The sequence below is a fragment of the Microcebus murinus genome, chromosome 19 (genome assembly GCF_040939455.1).
Source record: "Microcebus murinus isolate Inina chromosome 19, M.murinus_Inina_mat1.0, whole genome shotgun sequence".
Lineage (NCBI taxonomy): Eukaryota > Metazoa > Chordata > Mammalia > Primates > Cheirogaleidae > Microcebus > Microcebus murinus.
In genome coordinates, this window is record NC_134122.1 from 14,788,183 (window position 1) to 14,806,814 (window position 18,632).

General features: G+C 41.4%; 1 protein-coding gene and 1 long non-coding RNA gene across 4 annotated transcripts; one reads left to right on the forward strand and one right to left on the reverse strand.

The window, feature by feature from the left end:
• Positions 1–369: 369 nt before the first annotated feature.
• MPV17L (MPV17 mitochondrial inner membrane protein like) lies at positions 370–13,875 on the reverse strand. Of its 2 annotated transcripts, XM_075995157.1 has the most exons (4): positions 13,331–13,875; positions 10,266–10,336; positions 6,588–6,617; positions 370–6,510 (listed from the first exon to the last, which is right to left on the reverse strand). In XM_075995157.1, the coding sequence occupies exons 1-4, from the start codon at positions 13,638–13,640 to the stop codon at positions 6,331–6,333; spliced, it is 591 nt and encodes a 196-aa protein (XP_075851272.1). In that variant the 5' UTR covers positions 13,641–13,875; the 3' UTR covers positions 370–6,330. The 2 variants fall into 2 exon arrangements, with proteins under 2 accessions (XP_075851272.1, XP_012645555.1); XM_012790101.2 differs by lacking the exon at positions 10,266–10,336 and having other exon boundaries at positions 13,331–13,640.
• Positions 13,876–13,883: 8 nt separating this feature from the next.
• Positions 13,884–18,632, forward strand: LOC105885332 (uncharacterized). Of its 2 annotated transcripts, XR_012913486.1 has the most exons (4): positions 13,884–14,093; positions 15,561–15,657; positions 16,028–16,188; positions 17,745–18,632. It is a non-coding gene; the product is annotated as an uncharacterized LOC105885332 (long non-coding RNA). The 2 variants fall into 2 exon arrangements; XR_012913485.1 differs by having other exon boundaries at positions 16,028–18,632.

Here is an 18,632-nt window from a genome sequence, read left to right on the forward strand (position 1 = left end):
ATAACTTGAACTTGTGGCTTAAGTTTGCCTCCTTAGTACTAATAAGAGAAATCTTAATATTGCCCTTTTTTTCCTACTTATGTTACAAAAAGAAGACTTTTTTGAGAAGTCACTTGAGAATGATTTCAATTCTAGATTTCACTTCTATGATCGGACATATGTACTTGTAACAGGCCAACATCTGGAAGAGTTCAAGAACACACATAAACAGATAAGGACAACTTGTCTCTCAACCCAAAGTGAAGTCATAAATCTTGTATTTGCAATAAAGATGATGAGAAAAAATTGCAGGATGTAAATCTAATTACCTTTACATGTTTCCCAGAATAATCACATCACCAATAACACAAAATAGCCAGAGTCACTCACTGTACTTAAGTAAAATAAATTTATTTTTCATATACACTAAATCACATTACATCAAAATGTTAATATATTTATGTTATACATAAAATCTAAACTTAAAAATGTTGCTTTTACAACGCTTTCCACTCAAAATAAGAAAAGAGCATTGTGGTCTCTGGCTCAGAGGAACAGGACACTGATGCAAGTATTAGAAAATGACCAGATAGAGCTTTTTGTCATGAATACTAAAATGGCAACATTGAGACATGGCAGGTATTGACCCACTTTTTGACCTCCCTGTAGGCATAGAGTGTCAATCACATTGACGGACTCTCTCACTAAGGACTGAGATCAAGCACTGCAATAGTCTCAGCTCCACAAGGGCTGGCCAGGTGACTGGAATCCCTCCTCAGCCCTCAACATTCACAGAACACACAACACCCATATGCCATCCATCAGCAGCCTAAAGGGAAAGCGTGATCAATTCTACTGTTATTTGGCAATTATCTGGCTACTTGGCTGAATGTCCATTTGCAGGTCGTAAACAGACTTGCTTGTCCTATAGAGTGGATGTGGAGGACCAGGAGGAGGAACAGGTGACCACCTACATATTGCGACTTTAGGAGTCCCGGAAAGGAATGTTCACTGTAATGCTGTGACAGTTGTGAGCTGGTGGTCACAGACAACCACATTGCACGAACCACACACACACTACAAAATTGTAACATATGTGAACAACAGTTATTCAGTGGTTTGGGGAAGGCCCGACTACTATGGTTCCAACCAAGTCTCCAAGAGCAAAATTCTAGTCTTGTATAGCTCAAAAGAGGTGAAGAGATGGTTTTCTAAGGGATCTAGGCAAGTGGGGCCAGGGGAACCAAAGCCCACAAGTCAGGGGCATCCCCAAGAAAACAAAAGAATTTTCTGGCCCCAGGGCTTGAAGCTGGACTGAACTTAAGACAGGACCATCCACCTACATATAGGGATGAAAGCAAACGGAATCAGTCCAGACTTCTCAGAATCAGTCAAGAGGCAAAAAGTGACAGAGACAAGAAATCCAAACTACATTAATTCATTCAGCAATGTTCACTGAGTTTCAAGTATGTGCCGACACTGTGTTGGATGCATTGGATACCAATATGAATAAGAAATATATTCTTCCCTCGAGAAGCTCACAGTCTGGTAGGGAATAACAGATAGGCAAATAGGTAGTGACCACACATTGTGAAAAGTTCACAATAGATCGCAGCGGTCTTTACCAGGCTGGTTTTAATCCAATGGGAATTGGACGGCATCATGCAAAGCACTATCGGAGGACTTTTGTCAAAAATACACCCTCATTTCTACTCCCACGGCAATAGTTCCTGAAAATCCATCCAGAAATAATGTTGTGTTAGCAGTTTAAAAACAAAAACAAAAGCAAGTACTAAGCTAGAAAGGCTGTCATCTGCATCTCAGTAAATTAGTTTAATAAGCCTACTTTTCTGACATCTAGCTGAAATCAGTCAGATGAAGAAAATGGAAGTTTTGAAAGGCAAGGAGAAAAAAATGGAAACTAATTTGGAAGATATAGCACCAATAGTCAGACAGAATGAACGGAAGGGGCAGAAAAGAAAGAGGTACCTACTGTTTACTCACTTCAAATTTTTTCTTGCAACTGGTCCTTCCTCCTTTTCATCTCCCAGACAAGAGAGGGGCTTGTGCTACCATCCTTTCTAAAGCAAGGTTGTTATATCCCTTAAATGCCCCGGTCCCTACCTTATGACAATTACTCTGCCTTCCTGGAGTGTCTAGGTGGTGAGGGGTAGGATAAGGGGGATTGGTTGGGGAATTGACAAGCAAATAAGGAAGAGATGAATGAATAAAGATCCAGTTAGGGAAGACACAAAGTAGAAGAGAACTAGGAAGAGACAAGCTTTTACTTGATATATACCAAAAATGTTACTCACTTATTAATTATTCTCTTCTATTCACTTGGTTAGCTAGTGTTCACAGCACTTCGTGGGTTCCCTACCAGGCTCATACTTTTATCTTTAAACTCCACATTTTCCTTTCATGTATCAGGCTCTGGACAGTATTAAAGGAAAAAATTTCAACAGTTTTAATTGCATTTTCAGTGATTTAGTTCCTTTAGATTCCAGCCTTTATGGGTAACACAGGATTAAACATAGTCAATACAAGGTTAAAATTTTCAGGCACAAAAATCCATTAATTTTTTAGTACTCTTCTAAGAGTGACCTAATTTCAAACGAAAGCTGCCTCCAGAATATATTGTTAAGAATGTTCTAGATATAATTTGTTTTGGCAAATACTCTGTAGAAATTCACATAACATTCCACAGAACTAAAAGTAAATTGCCCACATCCCAAAAAATGTTCTTTGATAGCTTCAAATGAACCCCTAAAGGGTGACGGTCCTTGGAAGAAAAACGGTAAACAAATAAGGTACATAGATAGCAATGATGTATGAGTTAGAAATTATAGTTCTGGGTAATCTATCTCTGTTTAGAAGACCATTTACATTTAATTTGGTCAATTGTAGGTAACATAGTTGATGTGAAGGTCCCATTGTGATACAACCTGAAATACCAAAGTTAATTTTATCTCTGGCTTTTAATGTGAAAGAAATAGAATAAATTGTTCCTCAAAGCATTAAAAACCAAAATTGCAATTATGAAGTACTAGAATATGAAAATGTTTTTCCTCTTTGAACTATAAATCTACAATTCCTTTCGATCATTAAACAGTTTTCTTATTCTGACCCGAACATCAATACAAATCAGATAATTAAATTTTCCTAAAGCATCCTTCATTTGTATAAATTCTTAACATTTCACTGACTGTATAGAGGGCAATTAATCAATCACTTTGTCCACTGAATCACCTTAATGAACAGATTTTGAGAAAAATAGGAAATCTTCCAAAAAGGTTTTTCACATGCCATTCTCCAATTTGGACATAGGAAAATTTTAAGCACAAGCAAATTGTCAGATTGCCGAATTCTGTCTCACCAAATCAACTACAATACAGGTAAAAGATAACAACTCTTATTAGTTTTTCCTACAAATGAAAAAGACTGACAAGTTGCAAATTTGCATGACTTTTTGTTACAAGTAAGCTGGAGAGAAGCATCTGCATTATTCAAATTACCCTGGTTTTATAACTTAGATACTCTTTCTCTCTTTGCTTTCTCCTTCAAGACTTCATTTCATCTCAGCCATGTGCATTTACGCAGGAAGAAAGATCTACCCTGAACTGAGAAATCATTTTTCAGTTATCTGGGTAAAAGGTATATTTCTGAGACTGGAAACAGAAATCAGGAGTACAAAGAGATAGACTCAGGCTCTCTTGATTTTCATGGTAGCAGGGCCAAGACGACAGGTCCCTGGCGGTGTATGGCCAACGGTATTACCACACCGTGACCGTCAGGAAATCACCAAAGAAGAGAAGCTGGGAGGGTGTGGTCAGGGCTATAAGATAAATACCCCAAATGCCTGGACCTAGGATAAGATCGCTGAGTTCAAACTAAGTAGGAGAGAATCAGAAACTGGTGTTCTGTTAGTTTGTTTTTTAACTCTTCTGGTATCCCTTTTGTGTTTCATATGCATTAGGTAAAGTTGTTTTGAAAATGCAGTCAGTCTAAACTCTGCTAAGGAAATAAAGTATACGTTTTGCCTTTGCCTGAGCAACCATAGAGCCAGAAGAATGTGGCAGGGCAACACACAACAAAAGAAACCTTAGGGAATCCCCGCAAGCCAGAAAGCCAGGAGAAAGAATGTGGGCCACCTGCCTGGTGCTTAACCCTGGAAGACCAAGGCCATGCATAGCCAACGAAGGGCAGCCCTTTAAAACAGAGATATACATCGTGTTATTTGGAATAAGTTCCATATTTCACACAAAATCACAAAATTACTCGCATGAAAATTAAGTGTATTATTTGCAAAATCTCAGAGAATACATTCTTTATAGCACAGAGCTATATATTCTCTTTAGTACACAGCGACACACCATTGAGTGAAAACTATCATACTCGAATGTTTGTGAATAATAAGCTTTTTGTTTTTTTGGACAGTATAAACAAGGAATTTTTTTCCAAGGCTTGGTCATGAGTACTTTTATACAAAATGCAAACACTACTCTTCCATCATAAAAGTAATATTGAAGCTCACTTAAAAATTTGCCAAGTAGTACTTATTATACCCTGTATTATTATACCTTATTATTACCCTGTATACACTTTTTTGATGACAAAATTTGTCTTATGTATTATGCAATAGCTTTTCTGTTGTATTAACTACTTTTAAAACAATGCAAATAACAAATTATTTTAGAATTAAACCATCTAGAAATTACCTTATTCTTGTCTAATAATGTAAAATATATTAATAACCTATTACATTCAGATAAATTATATACTTAGAAGCTACATATTTATGACATATATATAAATATAAACTTATAAATTATATGCTTAAAATTTTTAGGTATATGTTCATAAATTAATCTGAAATATAAATGCTCAAGATAAATGAATAATTCCATGCTTCACATCTTGAAATTTGTGAAATGTGCAATTGAAAGCAACAGAATTGTAATGTAATTCTGAGGTGAAATTTGCTGAAACTTCTTGAGATATTCACATAATTTTTTTTTTTTTTTTTCTGAGACAGAGTCTCACTCTGTTGTCTGGGCTAGAGTGTTCATCAGCCTAGCTCACAGCAACCTCAAACTATTAGGCTCAAGCAATCCTTCTGCCTCAGCCTCCCAAGTGGCTGGGACTACAGGCATGTGCCATCATGCCCAGCTAATTTTGTCCATATATTTTTAGTTGTCCAGTTAATTTCTTTCTATTTTTTTTAGTAGAGACAGGGTCTTGCTCTTGCTCAGGCTGGTCTCAAACTTTTGAGCTCCTCGCCCTCCCAGAGTACTAGGATTACAGGCATGAGCCACTGTGCCTGACCTATTCACATAATTTTTAAACCTGCTGGTATTGAGTTTAGACAAACTGAATAAATCTGGAAGATTCGATCAATTTTCTCATATCTACCTTAACCCTGTGCACTCGGATGTCGAGTGTGCATAATGTCAAGTGGATGATGAGAAAAAAGCAAGCGAATGCAAAGGGTTAAAGTATAAAAATTTATTTTAAAACACTGATTTTCAAAAATAGCACATCAGTGTGAAATTTGAGGCAATAATTTCCCTTGGCACTTTATAGATTAAGTTATTCCTTCCTCTGGAATTCAATATATTTCATTAAGAAGCCAAATATTTTGTTTATTTCATATGTCTAGGAAATGGGTTGCTTTAGTCAACTGAATATGCTCAAAAGTATAATACATTCATTATAAGTACTTAAAATACATACATTTTTAATGATATCTAAGTACTTAGAATTTATAAAAGTAGATAAAATACATTCTATATAGAACACTATTTTTTTGATGGTAAAAAATGTACTTGAATTTAAGTATCAGCATAACAATAAATTATCATACAGTATTTTAGAAGGGAAATCTGGTTATTCAATCTTTTCCTTGATAGGATTTTATGTAAATAGAAATTCACTATAAGAACTGTTTTTGCTATAAAAGATAATCTGACCCAAAAGTGTTTAGGAGATAACCTGAGATTTTAGAATAGAGATGTAAACAGTCAAAACTGGGGTTCTTGAAACTAGAATTAAAATATTAGAATAGAAATATTAATAACTCTAAAATGCCATTTTTGCCACTGTTATTGATATTAACCAAAATATTAGAGAAGTGAGTATATTAGAGAAGTAAGACTTTCAGACTAGAACGGGAGGGAAAAAAAGGTTTGAATACGATTCAAAACAATCATTGATAATTAGAAAACAAGTGGGTCTACAGAATAGTAATTCTTCAAAAGGAAGCGCATAACTGGTAAGTCAACTATTTTCTCTGCAGGCAATCTAGTGCGTGTTGGAACAAAAATTTAGCCACTAAAGAGAGTCCTTGACTTCTCATTTCTCTGAGGGCCTTTCAACCTCACTGGCCTCCTTTTTACGAAGGAAGGTGAACGCTGACTTCAAGGTGCCATCACCGCTCTGCTGGGAAAAGCAAAGGAAGGTGGCCCAGAGAAAACCACAGAGTCCCGTGTAAGCTGTTCGCCAGTGAACAGGAACAAGGCTGAAGTTGGTCAGCTGGAACAGAGAGAGTCCATTAGGGCTATATAGAAACCAAAGCCATTAGTTAATATTCTGAGTATTTTGAAACTCACCTGTACAAAAGGCCAGTACATCAGACCCGTCTGGAATAAAAAAACAAAACAAAACAAAAACCTTTATTAAAACTCCTTTTAACCACACAAAACAATTGCACAGTTCATTCTATAAGAGATTAAGAAATACCAGGCAGATAGGATGCCAAGGTGGCATTATATTTCAGACTAAGCCGATTAAATTAGACTATGTAAGGCCTCTAGAATAGAGGGGGCTGGAGAGTTCTGGAAAAAAAACTGCTAGGTACAAGATATTTGTATTATTTATAGTCATAGGTCCAGAATGAAAGGTCTACCAGATCTTCCAGTTCTCCTCTACAAAAGAAAAAAAAAAAAAAAAAAAGAAAGGTCTACCAGAATCAGTACCAATTCTAGAAGAAAACTGCTTTAGAAATAACAACATACATTTAGGTATTGCAATTTCTTAGTTAGCATAAGCCAATGATGCAGGAATATAAATATAGGGTCATCAATGAATTTTTCAACTATATACCAAATCATTCTTTTTTTGTTTTCATTGGTTGAAAAGTAAAATGGTTAAACTATAGAGTTGCCATGTGACCCAGCAATCCTACTCTTGGTTATATAACACCCAAAACTGAAAACATCCACATAAAAACTTGTACAGGAAGGTTTACAGCAGTGTTATTCGTAATAGTCAAAAAGTGGAAATGACTCAAATGTCCATCAGCTAGCTGATGGATGAATAAATAAAATGTGGCAGATTCACACAATGTAATATTATTAGGCAATAAAAGGAATATAGTACTGAAACATGCTACAACACGGATGAAATTTAAAAACTTTAGGTTACATAAAAGAAGCCGGAAAAAAAGGCCACATATCGTATGATTCCATTTATGTGAAATGTCTAGAATAGGCAAATTCATAGAGACAGAAAAGAGATTAGTGGTTGTCAGGGGCTGGAGGGAGAAGGAGTTAGGAGAAACTACTAATCAATACACAGTTTCCTTTTCGCATGATGGAAATATTCTGGAATTAGTGGTGGTGGTTGCACAACTTTGTCAATAAATTAATGAATTGGATACTTTAATTTTTATTTTTTATTTTTTTGAGACAGATTCTTACTCTGTTGCCTGGGCTAGAGTGCCGTGACATCAGCTTCGCTCACAGCAACCTCAAACTCCCGGGCTCAAGCAATCCTACTGTCTCATCCTCCTGAGTAGCTGGGACTACAGGCATGCGCTGCCATGCACAGCTAACTTTTTTTCTATATATTTTTAGTTGGCCAATTAATTTCTGTTTTTTAGTAGAGATGGAGTCTCACTCTTGCTCAGGCTGGTTTCGAACTCCTGAGCTCAAACGATCCCACCTTGGCCTCCCAGAGTGCTAGGATTACAGGCATGAGCCACCACGCCCAGCCCCCAGCCCGAATTGTATACTTTTAAAAGGTGAATTTTCTGTTATGTAAAATTTTATAGTATGTGCATCTTATCTCAATTAAAAAAAAAAATTAAAAGAATGGCTGCTTAGAGGACAAGATCATCTGATCAGCTGACCCTCCAGGCCTCTCAAACCATTCTTAATGGAATGGGTTGCTAATAATATAATATATTCAAACTATGTCATGCTATAGAACAAGTTGAGCTGACATTTTTGTGTATTTACAAAATATTTTAGATAGACCTATTTCACAGGTCTTATACTATACATTCTGACAAAAATGTTACCATTGTGCCTTTTTAAAAGATAGAGGTCTTAAAATAAATAAATAAGTAAAATAAAAGATAGATGTCATGGTATGTAAATTATATCTTTAACAAAACAACAACAAAAAACCCTAGAAGTTTTAAAATCGTCCTTGAAAGTAGTATTATAAACTTATTTCTTTTTACTAACTTGTATTTTCTGAAGTTTCTAAGGTAAATAGTTGCAATAAAAGCTTTATAATATGTATTTCATTTTGGAATTTAATACTTTAGCAAAAACAATCAGAAGACTAAACTCATCCAGACATGGCTTTACTTCTCATGACCATTTTCTTCCTTGTCATAATGTAGCAACATCTAGTGCCCAGATCTTAGTCTCTTACACAATTCCCCACAAAAAGGGATCAAGACTCCTCAGATAATTGGCTGATTCCGGGGCTAGGGCAGGACAGGTACAAGATACAAGATACAAGATACAAGATGAGCCTAGAACTCTTTTTTTTTTTTTTTTTTTTTTTTTTGAGACAGAGTCTGGCTCTGTAGCCTGGCTAGAGTGCAGTAGTATCATCACTGCTCATGCAGCCTCCAACTCCAGGGCTCCAGCGATCCTCTTGCCTCAGACTCCCAAGTAGCTCGGACTATAGGCAAGTGCCACTATGCTCAGCTCATTTTTCTATTTTTAGTAGAGACGAGGTCTTTCTCTTGCTCAGGCTGGTCTCCAGCTCCTGAGCTGAAGCAATCCTCCCACCTCGGCCTCCCAGAGTGCTAGGATTACAGGTGTGAGCCACAGTGCCTGGCGAGAGCCTGGAACATTCTATATGCCAAAAAGTAAGAACATGGTTCTCTGGGAGGGCGAGGCGGGCAGACTGCTCGAGGTCAGGAGTTCGAAACCAGCTTGAGCAAGACCCCGTCTCTACCAAAAATAGAAAGAATTTAATTGGCCAACTAAAAATATATATAGAAAAAATTAGCCGGGCATGGTGGCGCATGCCTGTAGTCCCAGCTACTTGGGAGGCTGAGGCAGTAGGATCACTGAGCCCAGGAGATTGAGGTTGCTGTGAGCCAGGCTAATGCCACGGCACTCACACTAGCCTGGGCAAGAAGGTGAGACTCTGTCTTAAAAAAAAAAAAAAAAGAAGAAAAGAAGAAAAAAAGTAAAAAGACGGAGGATGTCACAGGGACATAGAACCCAGCATGAAGGGACTCCCACTGGCCAAATCTGGGACACTTGAGCACTAAAAATAATTAAACACAGCAATGAACTCTCCTCTGTGCATCTGGAAATCTCCCTCTGAATATCCTAAAGGCGTCTGGAATTCAACATTTCCCAAACTGAACTCATCTTGTTTTTTTCCCCCTTAAATTGTCTCCCTTTCCTCTCTGTCCTCAATCAAGGGGTGAACACCATCCGCACCGTTTTCCAGCCAGAATTGTGAGTCTTCCCATCTATCAATAAGACCTATCAATTCTACCCTGCAAATATTGCTCAAATCCTCCTACGCCCACTGCTTCCTTATTTTTTATGCGAACTTGGTTCCAATAACCCACTCCTGGTCTCCCTTGCCGGCCTGGGAAAGGTTATCTTTCTCAGTAAATTCCTTTCAGATGTTAATGTTCTTTGTGCAGGGACCCAACAGAATTCACACCCAGAAACTTTGGCTAAGAATGTGGACATGATTCCATTAAGACACATTCTACAATTCCTATTTTACAAATAGGCCCCCAAATTTACAAAACAGATTGTGATCATTAATAAGCATAAACATAATAAAGTCAAAAACCATTGTGAACATTAGCTAGATTTCAGAGATATTATTTCTTTCCGATTCCTGAGAAGTACATTCTTAAAATCTTTCCTCACTCACCTATCCAAATGAATTTAAGATCTCTGTGTGAAAATACTGGACCCTGATGCCAACTCATCGGAGCATTAATTTAAGAACAGTTTTATTAAAATGTTAAAAATATACAAAAAGATATCGATTACAGTTTCAAAAACCTGTCTTACCTTGTATGTATTCCAGAATTTCTGTTTCAGGTCCAAAAATATATCATCCTTTCCCTGAACAATGTTCATACCTATTTACAAAAACACACACAAAAGAATTTTAAAAGATTCAGTAGGAAGATTACTGTACAACAGTTTATGTTGTAGTTTCCCACACCAATAAACAAAGTAACCACCATGATCACTCACTCAGTACGTCCCTTCTGACCCAACAGTGAAAAGAAAACACAATCTCCATTCCAAAATTAGATAAATTTTAAAGGAATGACAAATATGAAGCGAGACTAGGCAAGGCATAAAAATTATAGCAGAATTATCTTTCTAAAAAAAAACAAAAACCCAAGAATTCACAAAAACAACAGTGTTAGGATAGAGGGACTATTGGTAATTTTTCTCTACCTTCCAAACTTTTCGTATAATGTTCAAGTTTTAAAAATTTAATTTATTTCTTTTAAAAAAGGCTGGTTAGGCACTCAATATTCTGGCAACTACAAATTTCCTATCAGTATTATTCTAATCCAAGTTTGAAAGTAATGTAACAATTCAGCCTTCCTGAAAACACTTTGGAAACTTTTTTTTTTTGAGATAGAGTCTCACTCTGTCACCTAGCTAGAGTACAGTGGCATCATCACAGCTCACTGCAACATCAAACTCCTGGGCTCAAGTGATCCTTCTGCCTCAGCCTCCTGAGTAGCTGGGACTATAGGTGCGTACCACCATGCCTGGCTAATTTTTCTTTCTTTTTTTTTTTTTTTTTGTAGATAAGGGGTCTCACTCTTGCTCAAGCTAGGCTTGAACTCCTGAGCTCAAGGTATCCTCCCACCTCAGCCTCCCAGAGTGCTAGGATTACAGGTGTGAGCCACCACACCTGGCGTATGTACCTCTTTTCACTTTCGCTAAGGTAGGTAGAGTTACAGAGGAGGAAAAGAACTTAGAGAGGTTAACAGAAGACCAAATCCAACCTGAGCCAGTCCTCTTAATCTGTTAGTACTCTGGCTCCCCAAGGTGGGCCCCGCACAAAAGATCATCTGATCCATGCAATTTCAAAGCAGTGCCTTACACAAACATCCAACCCTCCCCTTATACCCTTCCCCCTTCATTGCAGCTTGAGGTGAGAGAAACTGGCAAAGACGAGTGAAAAGCAAAACAAAGCAGCAATCTGGGCAGGAATCTGTACCAGGGCCCTCTGTGGGAATCACAGGTCTCCGCAAGCCCTGTTGCTGCAGCATCTTTCTGATTTTAGACAGACAACACTCTTACCATTAGATCATCAAGATTATGAACATGAGTGAGAGCCTGGATTGTGTTGTCTCTGGGCAAGTCACATAACCCCTTTGAGACTCAGTTTCCTCATTTGTAACCAGGAAACATTAAGAGTACCTGCCTCCTTGGTTATTAGAGGATTAAATAGGAATCTGATCCCCAAAGGCCTAGTCCCTGACTCTCAACCCCTTCACCAGTGTACAAGGCCACTGCAGTAGCAGGCACAAGGAACATGTTTGCAAATCTGGTCTGGAAGTCACGCCCTGGGACCAGGCACAGACCTTCGGATAAACCAGGAGGCCCCTGCTCTTAGATTGTCTATTCTCTGACTACACTGATCCCACCTGCCATGTGGTCGGCTGAGACTGCAGCAGGCAACCAAGTTTTTTGTTTCGTGTGGGGTCCCTTGGCAAAAGGAACTAAATTTGACCCCGGAAAATAAGACCCATGGGGGCCAGGCACAGTGGCTCACGCCTGTAATCCTAGCACCTTTGGAGGCGGAGGAGGGAGAATGGCTTGAGGCCAGGAGTCAAGACCAGTCTGAGCAAGAGTGAGACCCCATCTCTACAAAAAATAGAAAAATTAGCCAGGTGAGTGTGCCTATAGTCCCATCTACTTGGAAGGGTGAGGCAGGAGAATCGCTTGAGCCCAGGAGTTTGTTGTTGCAGTGAGCTATGATGATTCCACTGCATTCTAGCCTGGGCGACGATCAAAACTATCTAAACAAAATAAAACAAAACAAAACCCATGGGGCAGGGTAGGTTTCCTTAAGATGGTGGCTTGCCTGCCCTCAACCTGGTTACAAAGGCATCAACAGCCCCTAAGAGAAGCCCCCTTCCATTTTGGGGGGAATTTGTGATCCCCAATGCCAACCTCAGGCCCAAGACCGGTAGAGGAGATTTTCTGAGGGAATCGTGCCCCTCCCCAGTTACCCAGCCCACCCCCTTCAAAGTCATAGAAATTGCTGTGACGACATTGGCCACAGAGCCCCTTCCACTTTTCTTGGTATCTAGGCAGGAAGGAAGGGCCCCCCAGCCCCAAGGAGAATTTTCTGAAGAAAGGGCTCTCTGGACCCTCACAGGTACAGAGTCCTCTATGGCAAGGGTCCAAGGTCACCTCACATTTTCTGTGGGACCGTCTTAGGAAAATCTTGTTATCAAAGCAGGACTAGGACCCTGGGCATGAATTTTCTGAGGAATCAGACTCGACCTCAGGTTGCACCTGCTCTGCCCCCCCACCCCCCGGGGTCGCCAGTCCCCTCACATTTTGTTGGTGTGTTGGCCCCGCAACCTCAGGCGTGGATTTTTCCCAAGAACAGGACTGCCCCCCCACACACAACTCATGACTGACTCACAGGGGTCGCAGCTGCCATGGTCTCCTCGACTTTCCTGGGGGCCCTTTTCAGGGGGAAATGGAGCGCCCCCTCCCCAAGTTCTACCTAACCCCAGCCTGGGACTATGCCCAACCCTAGCGTCCCAGTCCGGACCCTAGGCCCTCGGATCCTTGACCCGCTGGTCCCCTGGCTCCCCAATCCCCAGGCTCCCCCTGCCAGCGTCCCCAACTTCTCCCCCTCGGAAACCTCAATCTCCAGTCCCCAGACACCCTGGCCCCTGCGTCCCGACTCCAGCCTCTGCCCGGCCCTCTGCGCCCCCGCCCATCCAGGCCTTCCAGCCGCGGGCCCCGGCCCCCAGCGCCCTGGCTCCCGCGGGTCCCCAACCCCCTGCAGCGCCCCCCTGCAGACCCCGAACGCAAGGTCTGGGGCCCCTCACCGGACCGCGCCCGGCCCCCGCCCCGCCCCTCACCGACGTAGAAGGCCGAGAGCGCGACGGGCCCGCCGAGCGCCTGGTCGCACAGCACCTTGGCCAGCACGGCGCCCGGCGCGCGGCCCGGCAGCGCGCGCTCCAGCAGGCGCAGCCACACGTAGTTGAAGTTGGCGTGGAAGGTCACGGCCACGGTGGCCACGCACCGCGTCTGGCGCCAGTCCGCCGGGCCGCCCCGCAGCCGCTGCTGCAGCGCGTCGCCGGCCGAGTAGAGCCCGGCGTAGAGCAGCACGTTGGTGGGCCACGGGTAGCGCCGGGCCGCGCGCGGCAGCGCCCGCCACCAGCCCGCCATGCTCGCGCCCGCGGGCGGCCGCCGGGAGGCTTCCTGCACCGCGCCCGCCGCCGCCCCTGCACCTGCCCGGGCCGGCGCCGCAGAGCCATTGGGCGCCCCGCACACCCCCGCCGCGCGGTCCAATCCCGTGGCCACTGGCTGTCGTGGGGGCTGAGCCTTTGCGACGCGCCTGGTCCACCTAAGGCACGAGTCCACACCCGCGAGACGTCCAGAACTGGCAAAGACACGAGGTAGATCAGTGGTGCAGGAGATGCCGGATACGAAGTGACTGCTGACTGGGTGCAGGAGATGCCGGATACGAAGTGACTGCTGACTGGGCATGGGGCTCTTTTTTAGAACGATGGAAACATTTTGGGCCAGAGGCTATGGCTCTTGCCTGTAATCCTGGCACTCTGGGAGGCCGAGGTGGGAGGATCGCTTGAGCTCAGGAATTTGACACCAGCCAGAGCAAAAGTGAGACCCCCTTGTTTACTAAAAAATAAGAAAGAAACATTTTGTAATTAGATAGTGGTGATAGCTTGCACAGCTTTGTCAATATACTAAAAACCATTGAATTGTACATTGAATTGAAGTTTATGGGATGTGAATTATATCTCGAAAAATAAAGGGGAGAAAATGAAGGGATAGCAAAACTCAGTTACCAAAATAGCAACTTTGCCTTCATCCGTTTTCTTTGTTGTTCATTTTGTCTACCGAAAAGAAGACAGACTCTAAAATAATTTTAAAGAGATATATTCTGAGCCAAATTTGAGGACCATGTGCCGGAGCCACACCAAAAAAACCTCGTGGTTAGATTACAGTTTGGTTTTATACTTTTCAGGGAGATGGGGGTTACAGGTAAAGTCATAAATCAATACATGGAAGGCATACATTGGTTTGTCCCCAAAAGGTGGGCCATCTTGAAGCAGGGGGAGGGAGGGCTCTTTGACTTGTAATTGGTTAAGGACATGAAGTTTTGTCTAAAGGCTTGGAATGTTTTAAGATAAGGAACTTTGTTGATCAGAGACAAGCCACTGGACATATATATGTTGTGTAAATTGAGGACCTGCATGTTTGTCTTGAACAGCCTTAGTTAGGCCTGTTAATGTATTTACAAAGGATATCTCCAAGAAGGAAGCAGGGGATGATGAGGCATGTCTGACCTCCCTCCTCTGTGGCTGGCAATTTAAAGATACCCATGTGGCCAGGAGGGGTTCCATTCAGTCAGCCAGTGTGAGAGGAGCCTTAAGATTTTATTTTAGTTTACGGTTTGCTTTTTTAGAAATGAGGTCTTGCTCTGTGGCCCAGGCTGGACTTCAGTAGCATGATCATTGCAGTTTCAAACTCCTGGGCTATAGGGATTCTCCTGCTTTAGCCTCCAAGTAACTGGGGCTACAGGTGTACCACCAGGCCCAACTAACTTTTTAATTTAATTTAATTTTTTAGAGACTGGATCTTACAACACTGCCTGGGCTAGTCCTGAACTCCTAGCCTCAAGCAATCCTCCCACCTCAGCCTCCCAGAGCGCTGGAATTACAGGTTCACACCCCAGCTGGCCTCACACTTTCAACAACACACTGACATTGTGTAACTTCCTTTGGAGTGAGTGTCACAAGTTAAAATTTGAGGCCTACCATGAATGTGAGATGAGACCCAATGTGTCTCCTGCCATCTCCTCTTCAGTTTGTGGCACACATGCTGAGCTCCCAGATACTGTCCCAGAGCAGGGGGCAGTGGGAACCCCAACAACAGCTGCTGTAGAAGCTCTGACCACATAGAACTCATTTTCTTCTTCCTTCTTTTCCTGTCTTTTTTTTCCTTCCTTCATAGTCACATGTAACTAACCCAGTTCTGTCTCCCTCATGTACTCTTTTCTATTGTTTATTCTATTTTATTTAATCTTTAATTATTTTTATTTTTAACTTTTAATTTTGAAACCAGACTTAGAAAACGGTACAAAAAGTTCCCATGTGCTCTTCACTCAAGCTTCCCCAAATGTTGACATCTTACGTAACCATAGTACAATGATCCAAACAAGGTAAGCACAGCTATGATGCTATTACCTAATCTACAAGCCTTATTGAAATTATTGCCAATTGTCCCACTAAAATCCTTTTTTCCCAGTCTGGCATCCAGTCCTGGATCACTTTGCACGGTGTTGAACTGTCCTGTCACCTTAGTCTCCAATCTGGGCTGCTAGCCACTTATTTTGTAGACTGTACTTCAATTTAGCAACCCCATTGTTATGGGCTGAATTGTGTCTCCTTGAAAATGCATATGTTGAAGGCCTAACTCCCAGTACCTCAGAATGTGACTGTATTTGGAGACAGGGCCTCTAAAGTGGTGATTAAGTTAAAACGAGGCCTTTAGGATGGGTTCTAATCCAATCTGTCTGGTGTCTTTATAAGAAGAGGAAATCTGGACACACAAAGAGGCACCAGGGGCACAACATGGAAAGACCGTGTGAGGACACAGCGACAAGGCAGCCATCTGCATGCCAAGGAGCGAGGCCTCAGAATGAAACCAGCCCAGCAGACACCCTGATCTTGGACTTCTAGCCTCTAGAACTGTGAGAAAATACATTTCTATTGTTAGAGCCATCCCATTGGTGGCCCCAGCAAACTAATATATCCATTCTCTTTGATTCTTAGGAATCTGCCGATTTCTACGTTCTTCTACCCTTTCTATCTGCCCATTTGCCAATATGGGCTGGGACCTCCAGCCCTCTCCTCTCCTTGTCCTTGTTGCTGGTCCCAAGTAAATCCTTCCACCAGATTTCTCTCAGTTATATTTCTCCCAAGCTCCTTGCTCAGCAAAACATCTCTTTCTTTGCTTATTACTTATATCTCCCTTGTATTATTTTCCCATTGCTGCTGTAACAAATTAACATGGATTTAATGACTTAAAACAACACAAGTTGTTTGTCTTAGAGTTTTGGAGGTCAGAAGTCTAAAATGAGTCTGCAGGGCTGGAGGTCCCAGAGGAGAATCCACTTCCTTGCCTTTTCCAGCTTCTAGCCTCCCCCTGCTTTCCTTGGCTGTGGCCTCCACCTTCAAGGTCAGCAGCATGGCATCTTCCAGTCTCTCTCTCTGTTGTTTTATTGTCACATAGCCTTTTCTGACCCTGACCCTCCTACTTCACGCTTAGAAGGACCCTTGTGATTATATTAAGCTTGCCTGGATAATCCAGACACTCTCCCCATCTCAAGATCATTACATTAGTCACATCTGTAAAATCCATTTTGCCAGGAAAAGCAGCATATTCCCAGAGATTGAGACATGAACATCTTTGGGGGGACCATTATTCATCCTACTATATCCCTCTTTATCATGTCTTCCTTCTCTGAGACCACTGGTCTCACCTAACAGCAATTGACCATCTTAGCTGAAATCAAACTACCCATTTATCAACACATACAGATCAGGACTATCTGTCCCAGCAAATGGGTTCATTCATTCATTCAATTAATAAATATTCATTGAGCACCATTATGTGTCAGGCACTGAACTATATATGCTGTGTGTGGAAAGGATTTGTATTTGCAATGCCTTCCAAAAAAAAAATCCAATTCCTGCCTAAATTAGAGAAAATGCTTATGGTCTATAAAAAAAGAGCAAAGTTTTCCTAATGATTCATACACAATTCCCTTAACCAAATGTATTAGAGAGAAAATAGAGCAAAGTTGGGTTCCTAGAAAAAAAATCTTTCGGTCTACGAAAAAAGGAAAGTTTCCCCCAATGATTTCTACACAATTCTTTTAACCAAATTTGTTAGACAGAAAAATAGAGCAAACTTGGGTTCCTGGAAAAGGAACGTTGGAGCCACAAAATGAGGTAGGAGAGGGATTAGGGTTGCCAGATAAAATGCAGGATGTTCAGTCAACTTAGAATTTCAGATAAACAATGAATGACTTTTTTAGTTTAAGTGTGCCCCATGCAATACTGGGGGCATATCTATACTGTAAAATTTTTCATCCTTCACCTAAAATTCAAAGTTAACTGGGGACCCCGTATTTTTTCCAAATTTATTTTGCTAAATCTGGCAACCCCAAAGGGAGGGAACTGATGTTTACTGAGTGCCTCTTGCATATGTCAGTTCTCCACGTTAACTCATTATTCCTTGCAGAAACCCGAAGAGTAAGAGATTGGTAACAATCTGTAGAGACATTTATCCTCCGAAATCCATGGTGGTCTTTATCAAGCAGCTTGACGGATTTACTTAATGGGAACTGAAAGAAGAAAAAATGAATACTTAGAAGGTTTATTAGCATTGCACATGTATTGCTGTATCCTCAACTCTTCTTAAAAGCAATCAAAACGTCAGTAGCTGAAGACAATCCATCACTCAAGCAAGTGCTAAAGACACGCATGGTCTTCACATGAGAGGAGTTGCTCTAAGATAAATTGATTCATTACATTGATGCTGCATCATCTGTAGAAGCTGTGACTCAGAGCCCTCCAGCAATAATGAGGCCACATATTCGTGTGGTATTAATATCCCTGAACACCAGGGGATGACTGGAGAGCACAGGGCTGTGTTACAAGATGAAGGGGGAGCTCTGTTAAGAACTTGTTCAGCAGGGAGTAAGCACTGGTGTGGGAGCTGAGCTTCAATTTACAACTAAGGATCACATTAAAAAGACATTAAGATGATTACAATGGAGCTTATTGTAGCTGTTAATATTTATCATTATTTCATTTTGTTTTAATGAATGGGGGCTTAATAAGAACCACCAAGTGGGCCACAGCATCTGAAATCTAACTTTTGCTAATCCTGAAATTTTTACTAACAGAAAAGATTTCTACTATGGGCTGGGCACAGTGGCTCATGCCTGTAATCCTAGCACTCTAGGAGGCTGAGGCAGGAGAATCATTTGTGCTCAGGAGTTCGAGACCAGCCTGAGCAAGAGCCAGACCCCATCTCTACTAAAAAAAGGAAGAAATTAGCTGGACACCTAAAAATATATAGAAAAAATTAGCCGGGCATGGTGGTGCATGCCTGTAGTCCCAGCTA

What these genes read in the sequence shown, in the direction of transcription:
- MPV17L (XM_075995157.1), bottom strand. Translation starts at nt 13,640, where the DNA reads ATGGCGGGCTGGTGGCGGGCGCTGCCGCGCGCGGCCCGGCGCTACCCG. An exon ending in AATTCTGGAATACATACAAG is followed by an intron (nt 6,618 to 10,265) that starts GTAAGACAGGTT and finishes TTTTTATTCCAG; the next exon opens with ACGGGTCTGATGTACTGGCC. An exon ending in TGTACTGGCCTTTTGTACAG is followed by an intron (nt 6,511 to 6,587) that starts GTGAGTTTCAAA and finishes TCTCTGTTCCAG; the next exon opens with CTGACCAACTTCAGCCTTGT.